This window comes from Amblyomma maculatum, chromosome 11 (assembly GCF_055883805.1).
Source record: "Amblyomma maculatum isolate TAMU_Amacu chromosome 11, ASM5588380v1, whole genome shotgun sequence".
Lineage (NCBI taxonomy): Eukaryota > Metazoa > Arthropoda > Arachnida > Ixodida > Ixodidae > Amblyomma > Amblyomma maculatum.
Genome location: NC_139354.1, coordinates 27,936,801 through 27,960,786, shown reverse-complemented (window position 1 = coordinate 27,960,786; position 23,986 = coordinate 27,936,801). Strand labels below are relative to the sequence as shown.

Genomic DNA, 23,986 nt, shown 5'->3' with positions numbered 1-23,986 from the left:
CCGAAACTTTTGTGTTGTACCCAAGTAGCACACATTACGAGGCCCACCTGGGGCCCGTATGAGCAAGTTGGGCTTGGGCAACCATGATAACACTCATGAGGGCCCCCTTTAGGGATCAAGCGGGCAAGCCCAGCTTGGGCTTGCCCCCGCTTTTTCCATCTGGGCATCATGTAGGCGTGAAAAGGGCTAACTGAGTACGTATTCCCACATCTGGCCCTCAAGGGTCCCGCTCGGGGAATTTTAGGGCCAATGCATACAAAATTTGGGCTTTGTGTAGAAAAAGCCTGGGCTAATCTAATTGAGGCTGCCCAGTCAAAAGTGCATTAGGTCCCGCATGGGCCGCGGTGGGGCTAAATACGAGTATGCCCACGCATTGCCTACATGCGACCCTTAAGGGGTTCTCTAGGGAAGGTCCAACGGAAATGTAGGCTTCATAGAGAAAATTCCCGGGCTGTCCCAAATGGGGCTGCCCACCAAAAACCTAGATAATTTCCGCATGACCTGTAGCGGGACAGGAAAGTGCTTCTTCCCGCTTCTGCCCGCATCGGTCTCTTGCGGGGCACTTTAGGGCACATCCGATGCAAATGTGGGCCTAAAGCGCATAGTAGACGGGCTAGTCCAAATGGGGCTGCCCTTTCAAAAACTAAATAGGTCCCGAGTAGTTTGCATCCAGGCTGAAAAGTGGGCATGCCTCCATGCCGCCCACATTGGTATTTCTTGGATTAATTGCGGGCAAATGCAACATATATTCGTACTTCATGCGGTAAAAATAAGATAAGCCCAATTGAGGCTGCCCATGAAAGGCCGCAGTGGGCCCCAAATTGGCCGTAGGCGGGCTTACCGCTCTGAAACGTATTCACCGTATATTTCAGGCACCATTTTATTTATGTAATTCACCATATACCAGCCGCTAATTGCATCTTTTGGATTTTTTACATAACCATTCTATGCATATTAATGCCAGGAATAAAGCCTATTTAAATTTACTCCAAAAACTATGTTAATTATGCAGTATTGGCAGAACATATGCAGCAGTAACTTTTCCACTTTACGGGTATGTACTGAACTACCTGAAAATATTTCCCGCGCCATTATTATTACATACACCACCGAAATAAATATTCAAACCAACTTTTGGGGGTGATGTGGGCCAGCCCACATAGTTGTAGTGAATTGGGAATAAATTTCTGTTATGTTACTGAGTGTCGAATACAAGATAAATAAATAGTGCTCAATGTTTCACACTTGATGATTAATGGAAATTGGGCAGCCCCGAAAATACCAGATTCAACCCATGAGGGCAGCACGTGGGCGAGCTCGAAACGGAATGGCCTCCGCAAAGCCCGCGTCGGAACAATTCAGATATTGGAGGGATTAATCGACATAAAAATTAAACCCTTGATCAGTGAGGCGGCACTGCCTTCATAAACGTAGGACCCATTAATGATCCTGATATGCTGCCCATAATCAGCTATATGGGCTGAATTCGGGCTGCCCTATTCGGGGCTGCCCACACGATACAGATTGGGACCAATCGCGGCAAAATTGGGAAGCCCACGCGGGCCCCCTCTGGGTACATATTGCAAATCCCGCATGGGGCCCGTATGGGCTGCCCCCACGGGCCCAACGCGGGCCCCCACGTCATAGCCCATTTTGTGCTACCTGGGTAATGACAAAATTGCTGCGCGGTTTTTGTCATAAAACTAGTTGACAGCAGAACTTTCTGTAGTAACATCAGAATTTTCTGTAGTTACAACAAAAACAACAAAGAACTACAGGACTACACAAAAGTACTATAAAACTACAGACAACAGAACAGTACTACAGAAAAACTACAGAACTACAGGAAAGTGCTACAGAACTATAGAAAAATTTCATTGATGACATAACTACAGAATATTTTGTCAAGGTTCTGTGGGTTTTTCGGCTGAGTGTCCGAAAGCCCGCCTCCCAAGCAACCACAAATATCCTTCAGACAGCCGACGGATATCCGTTTCGGATATTCTGGACGTCCGCTGAACCTCCACGAAAAACGGTGGATGTCCGACGACCATCCGACAGGAGTCCGTCGACAGACATCCATTTCGGACGTCCGTCTCCGGATCTTTCGCGGATATTTGCATTTTTGGCGCATGCATGATTTTTCACGCCTATGTCCAAGTATACAGTAAAACAACTGAATATACAGCAAGCATTTTTTATGATAAGGGCACATCAGCACTACGCTGGGATATAAAATTCCTGATACCATGTTTAAATATGGCAAGAAACTTCAGTGCTCATCCACCTTCCTAGAATGGCAGGAAATGGTCTCCTGAAAAAAATACATAAAGTGATTAGTCTTTAAGCTTAAACCGAAATTCAGTGGGCATAGCAACTTTGTCAATAACTCAAGACACTGGTACCTACATGTACCACAGCTAATGCATCCCAGTAAAAAAAAAACCATTGGAACCTATTGGAATCTTAATGGGTACCAATTGAACTCAATGGGTTCCTCTTGGAATTTTATTTCCAAATGGGCAATCCACTGGACTCTCCAATGAATTCCAATTGGAATTTCCATTCCATCTGGAACCTATTAGAAAGTCCTTTTTGGAAATCACATCCAAATGAATAGTTCAGTTGGTTCCATTTAGAATTCTAGAATTCCGATTGGTTGGATAGGCCAATTGGATCTGCTACTTGTGCAAACAGTACAGAGTGCCATTTGTACATAACTGTAGTTCATGTTCTAAATGAAAACTCAGTTCGACGAATTTTTGCCATCCGCATAGCCCAATTGGTGAAAACCATTGCATCCAATGGGACTTATCAATTGAGTCCAATTGATCTGTCCAACTGCACTGAGTAGATCCATGGGAACGTTTGCATATTTCACAAAGAAAGCAAACGCAACATTCTGTTCATAATAACAAATATGAGCAGCTTAAACTGTTAAACTAAATTCATCATCTGCACGATCCACTGCAAACAAAATAAAATAACTGCACTCAAATGGCAAGAGTCACTGGCCTCAGCATTAGAGTAGAATGAGTGGTGTATATAAGCAGGAGCAAAAGTGTATTTGTTGGGTGTATGTAGTGATCTCGTGTCATATGTTACTGTGCAACTGTATATCGTTCTTGTGTGAGATATGTGCTTGCCTGTACTCCTTCATTTCCAACAAGCATGTAATTATCATTTTTCACATGTCTAGTAAACATGCAAATCGTCAATCACTATTCCTTTTGTCCCATTTGGTATGTCCAATTGAACCCATTGTATGCAATGGGTGTGGCCCATTGGATCACATTGGTATATCCTGTTGGACCCATTGCTTGCCGTTGGTGTGACCCATTGGATCCAATTGAGTGCATTTGGTCTCACCCATTGACTGCAATGGGTTAAGTGTCTGAAAACACAATGCAGTTGGTATGACCCATTGGACATAATTGAGTGCATTTGGTCTCACCCATTGACTAAAATGGGTTAAGTATCCGAAAACCAAATGGTTCCAATTCGAAATTTCCACGGTTCCAATGGTCTTTTTTGACTGGGATGTAAATAGTGTTTCAAAAGCATATTTATAATTTCCCAATGCACCTATATTTTGTCTCTTTGTTAATAGGTACAGAAACTCAAATTAATAGTTTTCTCATTTCTTCAGAGATACAAAAACGAGTCATTTTGTTGCCACCCCATTTCAAAGGGGACGCTCCTATATTCTATCCATCCATGATGTGACGTTATAAGCAAGGCGAAGATGGGCTACCAATTCGGCTCTTCAGCATAGCGTGGCCCGGGTGCCTCGATGCGCGCGCCCCCTTCCGCAGGGCGCGCGCATCGAGACACCCCAACAGGTGGTGTTGTCTTCCATTGGAGACACTTTGCCTCTTGCTTTCGCAATCTCCTGGGCTTAACTACAGCTAAGCCACTGTGAACTTTTCTGGACATCTTCGGGCCCAGAAGTTGACTGGATGGATGTGCATGCCGAGGCAATTCTTCACGGACAAATGGAAAAGATGGTTGGTTGGTTTGTGGGGTTTAAGGTCCCAAAGAGACTCAGGCTATGGGAGATGTCGTAGTGGAGGACTCCAGAAATTTAGACCACCTGTACACTGACATCGCACAGCACACGGACGCCTTGCGTTTCGCCTCCATCGAAAAGCGACCGCCCAGGCCGGGATTCGATCCCGCGTCCTTGGGAACAGTAGTCGAGCGCCGTAACCACTGCGCCACCCCGGCGGGGTAAATGGAAAAGATGATCAACGGAAAAGATGTATGACCAACGCTGCTAATGCTAATCAGTCGCACTACAATTCCTATATGGTCACCTATAAACCATTTAATGTGTCAGCATTGAAGCCCTCAAGCATGAAAAATGTGTATGTTGCATATATTTTCTGTTGTGTTTCTAAAGTGATTACACTGTTTCAGTGGAAATGCGAATGTTTTTATCATGTACTTCATGACAGACTTCCTCAGATTGCTTGACTCATGCAAATGTGCAGCCAATATATTTAAGAGACATCAGTACCCAGTTCAGCTAAGTATGCCCTTGCAACTTTTCTTTTTTTCTCCCCTCTCAGACCTCGCCAAAGAGAAAGGAATGCAAGATTAAGTGCCAATATCCGAAACATCGCCGGCACTGTTATAATCAGTACTATTGTCAAAATTTCATCTCATATTACTACACTTTGGTAAATGCATTGGATTACATGACCTGTGGGCAAAACAAGGTAAGTGAGCATGCAGCCTAAACCAACAATCCATATAGAAAAGAATACGGTACTTTCAATTCGATACCGAAACAGGCACCAGCTCTCTGCAGGTTGCCAAAACGCTACAGTGTCTGAGCCATATAGGCAACAAACGGGATTTGTAACCTCTGTGATTGGCTAAGCATGTCCGTGTCATGCTCCTGCAAATACAAAAGGTCATCTGGACACCACCGCGTTGTTTTCAGATGTATTAAAAACCAGTTAGAAAGAAGCGGCTGAAATGTTAAACGCCATGTGCTGCATGCAGGAAGGATGTCCCAAGCTCTGGCACAGCGGAGTGTTCAGCATTCACCGTTCCGCATCAGGCATTAAATATTACCTGGGTCAAAAGCAGGTTTCCATGGTGTACTGAAAAGATTTGGAGTAATGTACTAAAGCGCAATACATAATGTGTCAAAACGATCAGCCTAATATCATGGCCATCATGGTGTCAAGCAGTGACCATGTATGGGGCGTGCAAGCATGCCCGCCACATTTTTTTCTATCAAATAGCTACTGAATGAGATCTTGTTGCAGTTTCTGTTTTCAGCAAGAAAGATACGTGTAGCCCGAAGTGAAGCGTTGCTCTGATTTTTGTACATGTTAGCCGCATAAATCTATATGGTAGCACTGAAATAGCGTGGTGGTAGCAATGCCAATGAGCCTGGTCGAGTGAGATGATCTTTGGTTATTTGGCAGGTAATTTAGTTGTTGAAACCGCCTTGTATTCATTCTAGCTCCAGTGATCAAACCTTATATATTAGATGATGGTTCATCAGAGCTGCTTTAACTATTGCGTTTCCCACATTTCGTAACCTCATGGCTACTAACATTCATAATACGTTACTCGTGACTGGTGCCAGTCTAGGATGGTTTAAAATATCTGACAAACCATATCAGACCTACCGTCTGTATGGGTACTCGAGCATTATATCGCACAAAGGGCAGGCATGCCAATGAAAGGTTTCTAGTAATGCTGGCTGTGTTATTGGAGCATGCCTGCAGTACTTCGCAGACTTGTACATACAGGATAATTAAGCCCATTCAGTGCAAATTATATTGAAAATAAATGCACTGTGCGGCATTTACAAATTGCCGACTTACCATTTCTCTCGCGTGTGGCCTGCTTCTTCTCACCTCACGCACCACCTTGCAAGTTGTGCCTTTCTCCGCATCAAGCAGACGGCGCTAGGAAGCTTTCAACAAACTTTGGATTTCAATGTAACAGTGAATAATGCTTCTGTGTGCTCTGGTCTGTATAGCTTCCTAACCGTCCGAGCAAATTTTGAAGCAGCAGACTGCGGCCTAATGCCACGCATCTAATGCTGAAACCTTTCTCATTGTGAGGGTGCAACTCTTCAAGAAATTCCCTGTTAATGAGTGTTAAAGCTCTCGGTCAGTCGAGGACCTAGCAGAGTAACGGAAAAATCTGGATTGGTCGAAAAGGCTCCCGCATATGGAGCGGCGGTACCGACAGCTATTATAAAGTACTAGCTATCAAAATGACTTAAACTTCATTTGGTGTGAAGTAAACCAATTTCGCTCTCAAGAAAATTGGAATTGGGGTAAGAAGAAATCGAACCTGGAACCCTTGGATTTCGAGGCAGACATACTACTCCTAGACCCCACAGGCACATCCTTCAGGCATGATTAAAAAAGAGCTTTAGATCTATGCCATGTAGTATTTCATATAATGTAGAAGTTTGCATGTGTATGCTAATAACTATATGTGAGATAATAGAAACACAAATAGTGTTAAACACAAAGTGCATGTCAATGAGGACTGAGTGTATGCAAACAAGTATTTGCGATAAGAACCGCTGATAGGAGCCTTTACACTGTTGCATCATACTAAAAGATGGAGCCTAACTTTCCTCAAAGTTTACTCTGACAGGGTAAAAGGCTTCGTTTTCAAGAAAATCTAAGGTCAATGTTAAGAACGTTATTGCATTAAAGGTTAGCCGGATTTTAATCTTGTTAGACCAATTTATCCATCTGAAAGCACAATTTGGCTGCAGCATTTAATTGTTAACCATGACGGACCCTGCACATCCTCTGTCCTGGCTGCAACTGAGGCTAAGCGTGGCATACCCACTGCTTATACAGCTGCCTAATCAGCCACCACTGATGCCATAGCCTGTCATCATAGTAACCATATGATGTAAAAAATTTACAACTAGGAAGTAAGAACAAGTTGAAGGTCAAAGATCTAAGAGTCGAGGTGAAAGGTCCTTCCTCTGAATTTGCAGTAGTCAAACATGACATCCTACTAAGTTAGGCTTAAGTTAACCATGGGCCTCGCTGCTGCTGTGGCAACTTAGCCGAGCTGCAAAATCATATTTAATGAATGAGTGGTTAACAAATCTCATGTATGCTAAGCAGTTTTAGCAATGTTACAAAGATTAGTATAATGTTTCCCTAAACATTTAAACACAAATCTAATATGTATGCGACATACATGTAACATTCGAGAAAATGTAGAGCAACCTTGCATGAGCATGTAGGCCCACTGCTCGTGACGGTACACCTTGCATACTTTACAATGACCACAATACAGCACAACTTCATAATACAGCACCATTCCTACACTCACCTCTGAACAAATAGCAGAGTTGAGCTTTTATATCCATTACCGACGGGTATGCAACAACTCATAGTGGCGAATGAATAATAAAAAACTTAATAAAATATTAGGGCTATGTTTGCATTCTACGATGGACATCACCTCAAAGCTTCAGTTAAAAAGAAGTGGTATTGAAAAACATGTTTACTGGAAGAAAACGGGCAAAAGTGCTGGGACTCGGTTTCAAGTATATATGCTATGTTACAATTTATAGTTGAGATTGAAATAATATTTTAACACTTAGCAGACAACAATCGACTAACATTTGCTTGTAACATTCAATGCGACATAAAACATTGTATGACATTATTGTAGCATTAAAAAGTCAACGTTAGTATAATGGTTCTGTTGAATGTTCTACTAATATTATAACTATGTGACAGAACATTAGGCAACCTTCAGGCAACTTAGGTAATTTTGTAACATTATTCTTATATTCGGTGCTACTTGGGAAGTGATACCACGGGAAAAACCGAAGGGTGGCTAGCATGGAAGAAAAAGGTTACAACTGAGGCGGAGGAATATGCAGCCAAAGGGTGGTGCAATGGAGGCAACTTGGGGGTGATAAGCTTTGAAGAAATAGATCATGGCTGAAGTGGATGATGTGCAAACAAAATTTGATGCAATGGAAACAACCTGGAGGGTGTCTAGCGTGGAAGGGGTTATGACAAAGATGAAAAAATGCCAACCGAATAGTGGTACCATAGGGACAACCCGGAGGATGGCAACCATTCAGCGAGATTGTGGCGAATGTGGAGGAGTACATAGAACAAGCTAGTCATTGTGACCAGACATACAGGCCAACTATCACTCTCTAAGCAGCCTTTCGAAAGAAGTTCACTTCAGTGTGTCAATGCAGTCCTGCACAAGTCTGATTCGCCTTTGCCTCTTAGATTTTCCAAAAAAAAAGAAACAGAACATCTATGGAAAATTATTGGCTATTACTCTCTAACTAGCACTCAAACATTCGTGCTGAATACTTGAAGTAATCTTCCTTTTTTTTTCATTACCTTACATACTGCAGACAGCGCTTATGCGGGCTACCCTTTAGTCTCAGAATTGAAACAGGCACTGCAAACTCAGTAACTAAAGGGTTAATTAAAGCAATACCCTGAAACAGGTACCTGAATGTAACACGAACTTCGCAAAAACACTGTTTTAAATGCAAAATAAACAATTGTGGTATTGATGGCCATTTTAAAATGGTTGTTACCGCAAAAACAAAACATTGTGCACAGCTTGTAACCCATACTATATGGCCACGTGCATTCTGGAGATCGCTTTTCTACTTTTATTTATGCAAACGTCGAAGAACAAGGACATCAGAGAGAGCAAAGAGCAGGCAGAGACGATAGCCTCAATTAAATGTGTTCAAGTGCAGAAAAAAGTGAACAGAGCACAGCATTGCCTTAACATTTTGCACACCACGCCTAGCTAAAACTGACAGCTCTACTATGTACAAGCTCGCAGTACACTCTAGTTCTCTTTTTGATACACTAATGTTTTCTCACATCTGACAGGAAAGGTGTGATTACTGCTAAATAGAGTATTCCTAAGTGCGTCCATATATTCTTTCTCTAGGCATCTAATAACAGTTGTAGGTATGTTTTGTTCTCCACAAGTTTAGCAACAATAGCTTGCCTCCGCAACTACCCCAAGGTTGACAAAGGACTGGGGATTCGCAAAGGTGGGGCACAGACCTTGAGATATTGGGTATTTTCACTCCTATACATATAAGAGGCACAAGAGGTATAAAGTATCGCTCGTTGTGCATTAGAATGCTACCTGCATTGCAGTCTTATGAAAACACCATGTATAAAGAGGAACTTTCACACAAAAAAAACAAAATTCCACCACTTGTCAGGCCCATATTAGTCATGAACATCATGACAGCATTTTCACAGCAATCTGAGCATGACTTTCCTTGTGCAAGCACAAATTTTCAGTACTACTCGTGGCCATACGCTACTCATTTCTAAAGTCTGTTCAAAGGTGACAACACGCCCCTTAGTCATGTAACACACTAGCAACGTGAGGTCGACTTTTTATTTCAAAAACATGCGTTTGTTTAATTTCATTCTGAAATGTACACATGCAATTGAAAAATAAAGGGTACTTCCTTTCAACAGCACTGAAACTTGACAAATAATAAACTGCCGGTGGTCGTACACAGCAAATTTTTCTATCATGACTACAGCATCTAAGATCTATGCTAAGCCAATTTCAACATTATTTTTTCCTTATAAAAATGCTGATAGAACCAGTTAAGTGCAGACACTACAAGTTAATCACAAGCATGCAACGCCACTCGCGCCAATATATTTGACTACTGCTAACTTTTCTTTCGGCTAGTTCCTGGTTAAAAAACTTTTCAGTGCACCAAAGAGCCAACACGAAAGGACAGATTTATTTTACACTGTTGTCACTAGCTCAAAATGCCATGAATTAAGCACCTCGTCGAGGGAACTAGAACAAAAACACATCGCCTTCCGAAAACAAAGTGCATGTTAGAAATGGCATGCTTGAAATCTTTAACAATGTAGCTCACAGCTGAAGAGCACAATTTAAAAACCCTGAACATGATTCCTCTTACTTTTACAGGTTTGTGTTCGAGGTGAGTGCATTCCCAAGAAAGAAGTTCCAACAGAAGCACCAGAGTCAACTGCAAAAGACACTGACCAGCCAACGACAGAAGTGATGCCTACTGCTGGCACTACCGATCAGTGTATATGTGACTGTAGCTCCACAACCACGACTGCGAGAGGTATACCAAGTATGTACCCACCAAGGCCTCAAGTGAATCGCTATAGACCTAACGGAAAATAACCAACTTATGTTACTATAGTCCTGCTATGGTCTTGTGTTTTCTTGCCGGCTGTCTTATTACTAAATGTGGACGGATGGACGGACGGACGGACGGACGGATGGAAAGTGCTGCTTTGTGTTTCCGTCACCATCGGTGCTGTTGCAGCCTGTTAGATGGATACTGCAGCAAACGCATAGGATCTGTGTCGGGCACACTAATCACCTCAAGCATAATTGGGAGCATGAAAAATAAATTGGCTGTGGCTAAAGGTATGTCGGACGGACCCGATCAATCTTAAAGGTACGTCCGACGGACCCGGTGCGTTTTTCTTCGGGATACGACGGACGGATCCGGGAAATATTTTTCAGAGGTACGGCGGACGGACCCGATCGGTAGGGTTCTTCCGACGGACCCAACGCATTTTTCTCCGATATGGGCCTTGGGATCCGTCGGGAAAGCCAGTACGGATCCGAGATCCCCAGATGTGGTTGTAGCTATAGTGCCTAGAATATACTGATAGTGCCAGTATATTCTAGGCACTATAGTTGTAGCAACAACATGGTAGCCATATGTAGCCAAATCGAAGTTGGTATGAGGTGTACGTGCGAGGTGCAAGAAGTATGCACTACATACTGCATGCGTGAAATGTGAAATGCATGCGTGAAGTGGCAAGAATAGTGCCTAGAATGGGTGATATACTACGTGATGGCATGATGATAGGTTTACGTGAGTTGGACCGCGGCAGGGTGGCAAGCACGACCAGAGCGCAAGCGCATGTAATCGCGGTGTTGACGGCCAGCCCGCGGCCCGCACGCCCGCTTATTTGGTCCTCGTTATCATGTGGATTAACGTCTACGACGGTCGTTATGTAGTTATGTAGTTTTGATTCTTCAAAGTTTCCTCACTTCCATCTGTGATGAGATGCGTCACGTAACGCATCGCTTTCTGCTCGCATTGAGGTTTGGCGCTGCAAGTTCTACGTAGTACATATACAAGCGGCGCTGAAAAAGCTGGGTGCCGCCGGCGTGTCTCTAACAAGCATCGAGTCATTCGTGTTTGTTGGAGGTGTGGTTTGTGCCTACCGTGAGATGCTGTGATGTACGGATTACGTCCTACTAGAGTGCTGTGTGAGACTACGAAGAGTGCTGTGATGAGTGCGCCGATGTCCGGACATCAGTGTGTCCGTTTATGATCGGCGATGTTGCACGTGCATGTCAGTGTTTATTAGGTGCAGTGGTAATTTATTTACACGCGCTGTGCAACAATCAGACGAAAATAAGTCATCGACAATTTGTTAGCCTGCACTACAGAGCTCAAAACTCGGAAAATAGGAATGCATATGATGCAGTTTTCGATGTTGGAGTGGACCGAAAAATAAGTGCCCAGCCCACACCGCCGGGATGCGCATTACTACAGGTGAAATGTTCAGGTTTCTGTAAAATAGCTGCCTGGCACAGCACCTTCCTAAATGTTCAGGCTTTGTACTATTGTTGAAGGCCACTTTATCATTAATAAAGGAACGAATATGCTTTATGTATTAATGACTAGTGCTTTTTCAACATATGTTAATTTTTTTTTTTTCCTTAGTTTCCTTTGTTTTTCATGCTAGACAAACACAAATAGTACACTTTTAAACTTGTCAGTCCAAAGCTGAACATGAATATCTGCCATGCATGTGACAGCTTTAATGCTAGAAAGGTTGACGTGTATAGCATGTACGTAGACGCTGCGACATTTTAGTGGCACGTTCGGCTACTTGCCCCAAGGTCGTGATGTTTAATGCCAGCGATGGCAGTCGCACTTTGGTGCAGGTGAAATGCAAATGCTTCTGTTTCCTGCAAGATGTCAACGCAAAGTACAAAGCCCGGGCAGTCAAATTAGTCTGGAGCTCTCCACTACGGTATTTTTCATAGCTACATATGTCACTTTAGGATGTGAAACCCTACATGCCACAGGTAGGCTGCATTGTTTTTTAGATTTTGTAACCTCTCATCTATGTTTTGCAACATTTGGCTAATTTTAGTTCTCAAACAGTTGTTAAAGATGAAACCGAAGCAGTTCTTGGCATGGTTTCCTGCTTGGATTAATTTGCTAATTGCAGTTCTTTGAAACTTGCATCAATGCTGGACAGTTGAAATAGCAGGCAGTTGAATTACAGAAATGATGTGGATCGTGCATTGCAGTTCTGACAAATGGAAAGTAACAGTCCCCTCCTTGCATGCATAGGGGCCCTTAGACAAATACATACTCGAGTGTGTGATTGTGACGCATATCAAGGGTCAACAGAAGGCCATGTGGAGCCAGTGTGATATTCTTCATGAAGGCTAAAGTAAAATTGTACAACAGCTGCTGTACCATGCAGAAAAAAGTTGATCATTTAGTGTATGATTAACTGACCATGAATAGCATCTTACTCAGAGTATGATGTGATATATATCTGGTTTAGCATCCCAAAATAACTACGGCTATGAGGAGCACAATGGTTGAGGGCTCCGGTATAATTTCGACCACCTGGGGTTCTTTTACATGCACTGACACCGCACGGTGCATGACGGCCTATTGTTTCGCCTCTATAGAAATGCCCCTGCTGTGGCTGGAACCAAATCTGCATCTTTCGGTTTAGCAGCTAACTACTGAGCAAGCACAACGGTGCCAAGTATCAAAATGCATGCCATTACATTTCCTTCTAGCCGGTGGCTTTCTTCACAGAACTAATGTATACAATGAAAAGTAAATAGCAAGAAAACACTAGTTTTATTGCACATTATATTCACATTTCAGCAAACATTCTCTAGGAAAAAAATTTCTCATAATGTTTGCTTGGAACCATGAACATCTTACAAAAACAAAACAATGCACTTACTCCACTCCAATTATTAATGGGCAAGGTTGCATCTATGCTACTACACTCCACTTATCACAAAACCACAAGCCCCATCTGCTTTGGCCGATCACTTGATGAAACTAACGGAGACAGATGTCGCACATCACAGACTGGTCGTCTCGCAACATATCTCTGCATATGTTGCATTTCAATTTCATGCCTTTCCACTTAGCTTCAACTGTTGCCAGCATTACTAGTCACCCATCTTTTCTGAAATTCCTTTTTACGCTGTTGGGATCAGCATCCTTGTTAACGATGGTCTCTGGAATTTTCGATGCTATCATTTTCACATCTTCCTCATCTAGAAGAACGAAGGAAATGACAAGCTTTGAGCAGAAAAAAAATTAAAGAGACTCCTAATCTCCACCTGTAAGGGTATGGTGTGCCAGCGTTAATGGTTCTTGTCTGCAGATCCCACTGTGGATTCCCGTTAATTTACATGCCCTTTGCTACAAACATAATTACTAATTCCTTAATTCATGTCTCTGTTATCTCAGATTAGCATACGGTCGTAGGCTGCCCTGTTAGGTGATAGACAACCTGGCATAGACCTCTGTAAGCCTCAACCTTTCTTAATTGGAGCTGAAACGTCCCAGAACATATTTCAAATATAACTTTGTAAGCTTGAATTAACAGCTCCTGCCATGTCGTGTGGCCTCGTGACATTTGGCTCGTGGCACTTTTGGCTTGTGCACAGGGGTCATCTGTTAAATACTGGTTAACATGCATGAAAAATACATTTTCACACAAACTGGTGGCAAATGGTCAAGTGGTGCACTGCAGATTCTGAAATGTATACCTATATGCATGCAAGGATCGCATCATCACATAACATGATCAAGAGTTCTATCAGTACCTGTAGTTACATAGCATTTCAATGCCCATTAAAGGACCACCTCAGACAATGGTTGTTACCACAAGGCCTGTTCTAACAGTGTACTGACACCATTCCACTGAGTGATGGACATGTATATGCATACCCTAGATAGCTCATGATTGTGGATCTCATTTATTTCTATGACTTCCAAGGAGTTCCTGTCGTCAGAAACCCTACACTTTATGAAATCGGGACAGTTGTCTTGAAAGGTGATGAAAAGAAATAACCAGGTTACCTTGACGCAATGCTAAATTACAGAGGGTGAATATGCTGCATGAAGATACCAAGAAGCTTGTACAAAGAAAAGTGAGAGTGAAATGGCAGGATTTTTGAAACATTTAAATAAACTACAAACTATACTTGTCAAACCTGTCATTAAGGAATAGAAATCATGCAGTAATCAAAAACACAACATGGAGGCCATTTCAGGTCATCTTCACAAGACACATACCCACACCTCACACACAGCTTCATACTTATGAAAGAGGACAAACCAATATGCAAGGAGTGTGGAGATGAACTAACAATAAACCATACTTAAACGTGCGCCAGAGTCGAGAAAATAAGAGGAAAACATTTTGTACAATTTTGCAACAGATCCCTTTCCATCCCAGCATGATCCCAGGAGAGACGTGCAGATTTCCTGCATTTTTGGTTTGATAAAATGTTCCTAAACAAGCTACATCCTAAAGAACATTTTAGCCATTACACACAAAATAAATGCATTAAACCTTGTTCTTGGTGCATGGCAGCATTAGTCGCTTATGCACCATAAAAATCAACACAATGCTGTAAGGTATACCTTGGTTAGCTATGTTATATGAGACAAGCTTTCAGTCTGGTGTGGTCCTTATTCACGTGAAAGCGCTGTCATGAGGGTCTATGTCCCAGCGATCGGAAAGTGACCTATTCTACAGATTTCTGAAGACTGGAGTGCTCAACTGTTTTATCAACGTCCGCCTGCTTTGACAGCCTGGAGTGAAACTGTTGAAGAGAATACATTTTTGAACATTTAACGCATTTCTGAAGGCATTGCTTTCAATTACAGGGCCCACAAAAAGCAGCTGAATGTCAAACGCCGCCTAGGTAGGCTTTCTAGCAAGACAGCGGTGTAGCGTGGAAAATCGCTCCGCCGGTCCATTGCTGGCGCTGCTGACTTGACAGGCGAACTGTTCAAACTTATAGCTACTGACCACACCTGAAACACTGAATTGCGCATGATCAAGGCAGAATTTTGCTAACACTGAGCACTGTTAGCTATCGATTTCGCGCCCATTATTGTGAAAATCTGTCCTCTCTTCGATCATTGATACGTCCACAGTTGAACATTTATGCGCCTCGGGGTGGGCCAGCCGTTGGAACATGGATGCGTGGTTGTAGTAACGATCACTTGCATGGCGCACTCTACAAAATTCCAAGAGTCAGCTTCTGCAACGAAATGTGCAGCGCACATTTTCTACCACGTACCTAAGTCCGGCGATGCATGCATATCGATCCCGATCGTTTCAAAGCTGCGCGGCCGTTCAATCGGGTCACGCTAACCTCGAGCATGCAGGGGTTTAAACTACATGTACGCAAAATTCAACGACAAGAAAAAGATGCAGGCTAAGCACTTTAGTCTAGTCTTTCCCTAAATACCAAAGAACATTACTGTTCACAGGGAATTCGGTTCATTCGCGCTTCCGGCTTTCCGGTTGTGCACTCTTGCGGTGCGGTGCAGTAGGTATTCGCCTCGACGAGTCGATGTGCAGCTCGCCGCAGTAGCAGCGCAGGCGTCTAGTAGATTCGGCATGTCTTTTGCCACGGCTCTGAGGTAGAATTTAAACGAAGAATTTAGCTAGAAACATCCTGTTTCCTCGGTCTACATGTGAGGAACGAGCAAAATGCCATTTCACATACATACTTTGGACTCCCAGTCAAAAAAAATCAATGGGTCCAATTGGGAAGACCAGTCAGATTGAATTGGTTCTGCCAATCCCAAATGGTTTGTCCAATGGGTACTGTCCAACCCAAATGGTTTCTCCACTCCCAATTGGGAAGCCCAGTTGGTTTCCTCACTCCCAATTGGGACACCCAGTTGGTTTCATGACTCCCAATTGGGAATGAAGAAACCATTTGGGGGTCCCAATTGGGATTGAATAAACCCATTGGGAAGCCCAATGGGTTACTTCAATCCCAATTGGGACGCCCATTTGAAACGAATTGGGCTTCCCATTGGTTCTAATTGGTCCTAAGCAAACATTCCCAATTGGGAAAGTCAAGTCAGTGATATCCTTGACTGAGATGTGCACAGATATACATACCTCTATTAAGAGACAACAGTGAAAAATTTAAGTTCTTATAAAAAGTATATGCCGCTTAATCTTATTAATTGATTATATCATGTTCACTCTAAGTGCAGGCATAATTAAATAAGTTAACTCTGAATAACAAAAATGTGTCACTGGTCCCAGCAGCACTGTTCAAAGAATGGAGTATATAAGTCTGCAACCTGTAGATATATACATTGAATCTGTATTAGTTCCGTGTGTGTAATGCTTGCTTGTCTCATATATGATTTCTGTAAAAAATTGTAATTTCATTCCACTTGTATAGAAGCCGGTTCCCCTATAGCTTCTGGACACAAAACATTGAAATTGTATTTCCATTCTTTTTTTTTCAGCTATATGTGAGTTCAAACCATTTGGGCTCAATAGGTATGCCATTTGAGTTCAATTGATGAACCATTAGTCAGGACCGTAAGTAGTCAGGACTGTAATGAGATTGGCGGTAGGGAAAATCATTCAGACGTTCCACCAGTGACGAAGGACGAGGTCAAGAAAGCATTAGAAACTATGAAAAGGGGGAAATCAGCTGGAGAAGATCAGATAACTACGGATTTGCTGAAGGACGGGGGGGATATCGTGTTAGAAAAACTGGCCACCTTGTATACGCAGTGCCTGGTGTCATCGACGGTACCGGGAACCATGGAAGAATGCAAACATTATCCTCATTCATAAGAAAGGGGACTCTAAGGACCTTAAAAATTACAGACCAATCAGCTTACTGTCTGTTACGTATAAGGTATTTACTAAGGTAATCGCTAATAGAATCAGGACAACCTTAGACTTCAATCAAGCAAAGGATCAAGCAGGGTTTCGGAAACGGTACTCTACTATCGATCATATCCATACCATCAATCAGGTGATAGAAAAATGCTCGGAATATAACCAGCCCTTATACATAGCATTCATTGATTACGAAAAAGCATTTGACTCAGTTGAAACCTCGGCGGTGATGCAGGCATTGCGAAATCAGGGGGTAGACGAGCCGTACGTGAAAGTGCTGGAAGATATATACAGTGGCTGCACAGCAACCATATTTCTGCATAAAGAAAGTAACAAAATTCCCATAAAGAAAGGTGTTAGGCAAGGAGACACAATCTCCCCAGTACTATTCACAGCTTGCTTAGAGGAAGTATTCAGAGACTTGGAATGGGAGCAGTTAGGGATAAGGATAGATGGAGAATACCTCAGTAATCTGCGATTTGCTGATGACATTGCCTTGCTAAGCAACTCGGGAGATGAACTACAAATAATGATTGATGACCTAGACAGGAAAAGTAGAAAGGTAGGCTTGAAAATCAATATGCAGAAGACTAAGGTAATGTTCAAAAGCCTCGGGAAGGAACAGCAGTTTACATTAGGTAGCAAAGTACTGGAAGTAGTAGGCGAATATGTCTACTTAGGACAGGTAGTAACCGCAGATCCGGACCATGAAAAATGCAAGCACTCGCTCCAGCACCTGCTTACCGAAATGTGTGGCCGTGCCGGCAACGATCACGTCGAAACTCTGCACGCACGTGTGCACCGCGAGCAATTCCAGCGTGTGCCTCCTCGCGAGATCCGAGGCGGGCTCGGCGTCGCAGTGCACGTACAACGCGACCTCGCTGTTTGGGTACTCGGGACAGGGCCCAATGCTCAGAGTGCCCGCGAGCTCGGCCCCCCTGGCGACCGGTTCGGTCGTCGACGCCGCGGCGCGGCGGCCCCGTTTGTAGAGCCAACATCTCATGCGCCGTTCTATGGGATAGCCTTCCGCGTCGCTCGACGGCGCTCCCGCGGCATCGCACTTTGTAAAGCGGGGGTCGCAGATTATGACTAACAGCTTACCGGTATCGCTAAAGAGGAAAGTATATAACAGTTGCATCTTACCTGTACTCACCTATGGTGCTGAAACGTGGAGGCTAACCAAGAGAGTTCTACTTAAGTTGAGGACAACCCAGAGGGCTATGGAACAAAAAATGGGAGGGGTAACATTAAGAGATAGAAAGCGTGCAGAGTGGGTCAGAGAAATAACTCAAGTTACCGACATTCTAGTGGAAATTAAGAAGAAGAAATGGACATGGGCAGGACATGTAGTGCGAAGAGAGGATAACCGATGGTCGCTTAGGGAAACAAACTGGATTCCAAAGGAAGGAAAGCGTAGCAGGGGGCGGCAGAAAGTTAGGTGGGCGGATGAGATTAAGAAGTTCGCAGGGGTCAAGTGGATGCAGCTAGCACAGAACCGGGTTAAGTGGAGAAATATGGGAGAGGCCTTCGCCCTGCAGTGGGTATAGTCAGGCAGATGATGATGATGAACCATTTGGTCTTCATGGGTGACCTATTATTTTCAATTGGGAGCACCAATTCATATCAAATGATCAGGCCCAATGGGTGGCGAAAGCACAATTGGTTTTTGACCCATTCATTTCAATTGGGAAATTCCCAATTGGACCCATTGACTTTTTTTGACTGGGCTGCCGAATGTTCTGCACGGCGAGGTGTGTGTGTGTTGTGCCAACGCTAGATCTTCGGAGGTCGATGCAGGACCTAAGACAGCGTAAATGCTAGGAATAGCTCGCTCGCATTACGAGCAGATCGAGGTGATAGTTTAGTGCGAAGCGAAAGCTGCTCGTGAATGTGCGTATCTCGATGCCAGCTGGTGGAGCTGGTGCAGTACGTAGCATTGCCTGCAGCTATGTGCTTGACAACGATGCTTGCCGTACACAACACTAAGTGAATACCGTGATCTATGTTAGAACGGATGCACTCTTCGTAGCACCTCATCGAGAGTGGCGGCTAGCTGATATCATAGAGGATAAGATTCATTCACGCGTAGCAAGCGGAATGTGGCCGCGTTCGACGTGCATATAGCCATGAGCCTGTATATCGACGTCCGCCGTATCTTTACGAGAATCGAATGGATACGTCGAACGTACCTTTAGACACTTTGAAATAAATTTGGCAGACATGCGATGAAAATGCAACAATGAAGAGATCACCATTCAATAAAAAGTTGGCTTGAGTTACCTGAAAAACTACCCTCCCACCCTCTATGTGTACATTACGCCTCTGAAATACATGATTGTAGCACGATGCAAGCTTGCCTCCATGTAGGGAGAGTCGCATCCTCCACGTGAATGCCCCTTTATCCACTCTATATTGTAGGGAGTGCAGAGTGATCTGCAGTGAGCAGCAAGGCATAAGAGTGACTGTGCAAAAAGAAGCTGTGCTGCTTAGTTGTACACGGACAAAAGAACTGGACAAATGCTGCGTTTAGGCGCAATCTACCAACTGAAGTTTTATTCTTTCCTATTCTAAGGAATAAAACTTCAGTTGGGAGATTGCGCCAAACCTCAGCGTTTGTCCAGTTCCTTTGTCCATGTACAACTAAGCAGCGCAGCATTTATGAGAACATGTTCCAACTAGCCCAGTCCCAAGCACTTCTTATCAAAAAGAAGCACTGGATGTATGCAGTGTAGGACAAAGTACAAGCAAAAGGAGCAGCAGGCAAGTTTCTTTTCGTAAATACTGTATATTTAATCACAAATGTGAATGCAAACTGCCACTAAGTTTTCAACAGTTCTGAATAAAACACTTATTTTTATGCAATGCTGCCTTCAGCTTGCAGTTTCTAAAAAATTAGAACTATGGTTGTTATTCAATAAAGTGCTTGCATTGGACTGAAGAAAAATCAGCAGGTAATCATGCCCCAACACTGTCACTTTATGCTCTCCCTCAAGCTCCCCCTCTAGAGTAAAAACTATAATATTTAATCTTTTGCTGTTAAAAAAGAACATTATTAAGACATCACCACAAATATTCCAAATAATATAGATACAAACATTAAAGATACATGCAGAAGGAGCGTTAAATACTTATACAATCAAATCTGGGTGTCAAATGGTGTTTAACATGTGCAAGCAACCTTTATATAAAAAAGATCCTGAACAATTTTGCCAAAACTTTGATTTTGCAGCAGAGGTTTGATTATTTATTCATTTTAGTCTTTGGTACTTTCAAATTGCACGCCAATCCCTTCTTATGCCCTTTTTCGGCTCTACTTCCGGTTGCGTTATGTCACATCCTTGACGTCACCTTAATTGACTGGTTTAATTAACTATTTTAATATTTGATACATTCAAATGTGGTGCCAAGCCATTTGCTAATGAGACCATTTTTGCATTTACTTTTTCATTTTTACCTGTAAATAATTACCTAATTATCCTATTGACCTAATTATTTTTTGCACAAAACATTACATCACCCACTACCGATTGACACCCCTCATTACCTCTACAACTTTTCAATTACTCAAAACTACTGAGGACACGATTTTGCGTGTTTTGCCTCTAATTAATTGCCTAATTAGTTTATTGACTTATTATTTTGGGCACAACAATGTCACCCTTTATCCACTGACATCCCTCATTAACCACTACCACATCTCAATTACCCACGACTGCTGTAGACAACTTTTACATTTTCTGCCTGTAATTAATTACCTAATTATCTTACTGGCCTAATTAATCTTTCTGCAGCAACATTACACCAGCTTCTATCGATCGACACCAGTCATTAACCTCCACTGCTCCTCAATTACTCGCAACTGCTGCGGACACGATTTTGCAGATGCGGCCTGCGGACACGGTCTGTAGACAGAAATCTGTGAACATAGCAAAGTAACACCTTCACATTAAAAAAGTAGCAGCTGTTGTAGAACCCAGTGAGAAGTTGGGAAGGTTAAAGAACACTAGATTAAACAAATGCCGTTTTCAATTAAGACAGCATAAGCTAGTGCTCACTTCGCACATAATGCAACGATGCCCTGTTTGGAGTTATCCTCTGGAATGCTACTATACCGACATTTTTGTCATGTAGCATTTATTTAGAAACAATCAGCATGCTCACATCTCTTTCTATGGGCAATTCTGTTGAGACAAACTGCAGATAAAATGAGCAAACTATATGGTCCCTTCTAGTTACTATCAAGGGTGTCTACAGTAAAGAAAAACTTCTAAATTCCTATTGTTATTAAGTGGGGTACTCAGAGACGCAGACACAGCTTCCACTGTAGTTAGAAAATAATTAATGAGTAATGATACATAGAATTGCACCCATACTCAATATGTATTTCTACAATTAGGACACAGTCAACAAAAAGACTACTCATTAAGAGTTGTAATTAATGTGCAAAAGAAAACTACTGCACATGAAGCTTGTGCCTCCAGCCTAGAAACAGCCCCAGTGAAATGGAAGGAAAAACAACAAACAGCCAACACAGAAATCAGGCAGGACACCAGCATACCTCCGAGTCAATAGGTGGCCTTCGGCTGGCCAGCATCCAGCTCATGAGGTTGAGGCAGCTAGCAAGGGTTCCGAGAGATGTGCAAAAAGGACAACAGCCTGCTGCAGTGGAGTCTTGTCAGCAGACAGAGATGAAGGAAGTGTCTGGTTTTCTGCACATCAGTTTTTTTAGCACACTGTAATAATGTCTCAACTGTACTGTACTGTAACTAGCCCAGCTTTTTTTGCATAGTGGTACACTTTCTAGTACACGAGTTTCTGGAACTCCTTCTCTTATTAGTAAGAATCCTTCTTCAATGCTCGTCAACCTTCTAACCACGACCACATATCACTTTCAAGTACAGTGGGCCCTGTAATTCCTCCTTTTGTGTGCGTGAATCTTTCTTCGATGCCTGTCAAACTTTTAGCCGCGGCCACATCATGCAAGTGAACCTACATACTGACATTATTGGTGCGTCTTTTATCTCTGTCCGAGTTTTTTTTATGTGCTGCAAGAATGTCTCACAGGTGTACTAGAATCCAACAATCTCAGCTTTCTACGCTTAGCGGTATACTTCCTAGTATACTGGTACCTGTAATTCCTCCTCTTATGAGTATGAATCCTTCTTCGATACTTGTTACCTTTTTGCCATGACCACACATTGCTTTGAAGTGCACTGGGCCCTGTAATTCCTCCTTTTTCGAGTATGAATCCTTTGATGCCCGTCAAACTTCTAGCCGCGACCATATGTCATGCAAGGGAGCTCACATGCCAGCGTTCATGGTGTGTCTTCTACCTTTGTCTGGGTGTTTTTTCATGCACTGCAATAATGTCTCACAAGTGTACTAGAATCAAACTAGCCCAGCTTTCTACACTTAACGATATACTTCCTAGTACACTGGTCCCTGTAATTCCTCCTCTTATGAGTATGAATCCTTCGATGCTCGTCAGCCTTCTAACCATGACCACACATTGCTTTCAAGTACACTCGACCCTATAATTCCTCCTTTTTATGTGTGCGAATCCTTCTTCGATGCCTGTCAACCTTCTAGCCATGACCACGTCATGCAAGAGAACTCACATACTGGCATTTGTGGTGTCTCTTCTACCTTTGTCCATGTGTTTCATTCACTGCAGTAAGGTCTTGCAACTGTACTAGAATCCATCTACTCCAGCTTTCTATGCTGTGGTATACTTTCTAGTACACTGGTCCCTGTAATTTCTCCTCTATGAGTATGAATCCTTCAATGCCTATTAACCTTCTAGCTGGCACCACACCTTGCTTTCAAGTACACTGGGCCCTGTAATTCCTCCTTTTATGTGTGTGAATCCATCTTCGATGCCCATCAACCTTCTAGCCACGAGCACATCTTGTAAAGAAACTCACACGCCGGCATTTCTAGTCTCTCTTCAACCTTCATGTACGTTTTTTCACGCGCTGCAATAATGCCTCACAAATCAACTAGAATCCAAGTAGCCCAGCTTTTTACACTTAGTACAGTATTTACCAAGGGCAACAGGAGAATGCGTAACCTCTGACAGGTGTAACAGGCACTCAGCATTGCTGCGTCTATCATATAACATGAGTACGTCTGTTCCTCAGTGTGCCTTTTATTCACAACAAATTTTATTGCACTGCATAAGTCACCCAGGTTGTGTTCTTCCACTCTCTGGGGGGAGGGGGGTTGAATTTATGTGAGTTGAATTTATGAGATGGCACCGGCAGTAAAAAAAGTTCCGTGCTGCCTGCTGACACCAAGGCAAGTACTGGTTTGGTTTGAGGGGTTTAACGTCCCAAAGCAAGACGCCCAAGACAAGTACTGAATGCCCTAGATCTGCTGTGGAAGTTTGCAGAAACATATGATGAAGGGGAGGAAGATGTGCTTGACACACTTGAGGCTTATGAAAAATCTGTGTAATCATTGTTTACAATGTGCATGCAAGCAAATATCAGGAACTTTGGTGGGAAACAATTTCTGTTGCTTTTTTTCACTGGGGCAAGCAGTGTCTGATCATTTCTGCAGGCCGGAATTTTATTTTCTGCGTATCTACTCTTTGAAAATGTGATGCTGCAGTACTTCCTGGATGTTGCTAAAACATATATTAATCATTAACCGTGACATGCTTCCCTCAAGTTAATGCAGTTCTCGGTTTATTGAAATATTCCGCAGCTCACCTCAAATTCTTTACATCAAGTTTTAACTGTATCCAATTCGCAAACAGTGCACGCACCTGAAAGTCCCGGTTGCAAATAAGGAAGAGTATAAAACAGTACTTGCAAAATGATCCCTCTAGCTGACGCCAACTAAGCCTTCTCCTAGAGACAGAAGCAAGCCCTGCATTTACAGCCCCAGTGCATCCCACCTGTGTTAGGGCAAGGTTTGTGCTGTGAGATGTTCAGTGTTGCAAAGGTTTTGCATCCCAGCTCTATTCTGTATTGGAAATGCATCACCTCTACAGATGACATCAC

General features: G+C 42.9%; 1 protein-coding gene and 1 long non-coding RNA gene across 3 annotated transcripts in view; one reads left to right on the top strand and one right to left on the bottom strand.

Moving 5' to 3' along the window:
- LOC146173245 (venom metalloproteinase antarease-like TserMP_B) overlaps positions 1 to 10,441 on the top strand; it is a 29,678-nt gene extending 19,237 nt beyond the window's left edge. Inside the window, exons 12-13 of the mRNA XM_084583598.1 lie at positions 4,572 to 4,721; positions 9,967 to 10,441. Of these exons, the coding sequence (XP_084439724.1) occupies positions 4,572 to 4,721; positions 9,967 to 10,191 (375 nt within the window). The 3' untranslated portion in view covers positions 10,192 to 10,441. The remainder of the gene's footprint in view (positions 1 to 4,571; positions 4,722 to 9,966) is intronic.
- LOC146173244 (uncharacterized) overlaps positions 1,921 to 23,986 on the bottom strand; it is a 35,733-nt gene continuing 13,667 nt past the window's right edge. For both annotated transcript variants that reach the window (XR_014701843.1, XR_014701842.1), the window contains 2 exons: positions 21,538 to 21,688; positions 1,921 to 2,314 (listed from right to left, as the gene is read on the bottom strand). This is a non-coding gene — a long non-coding RNA (uncharacterized LOC146173244). The remainder of the gene's footprint in view (positions 2,315 to 21,537; positions 21,689 to 23,986) is intronic.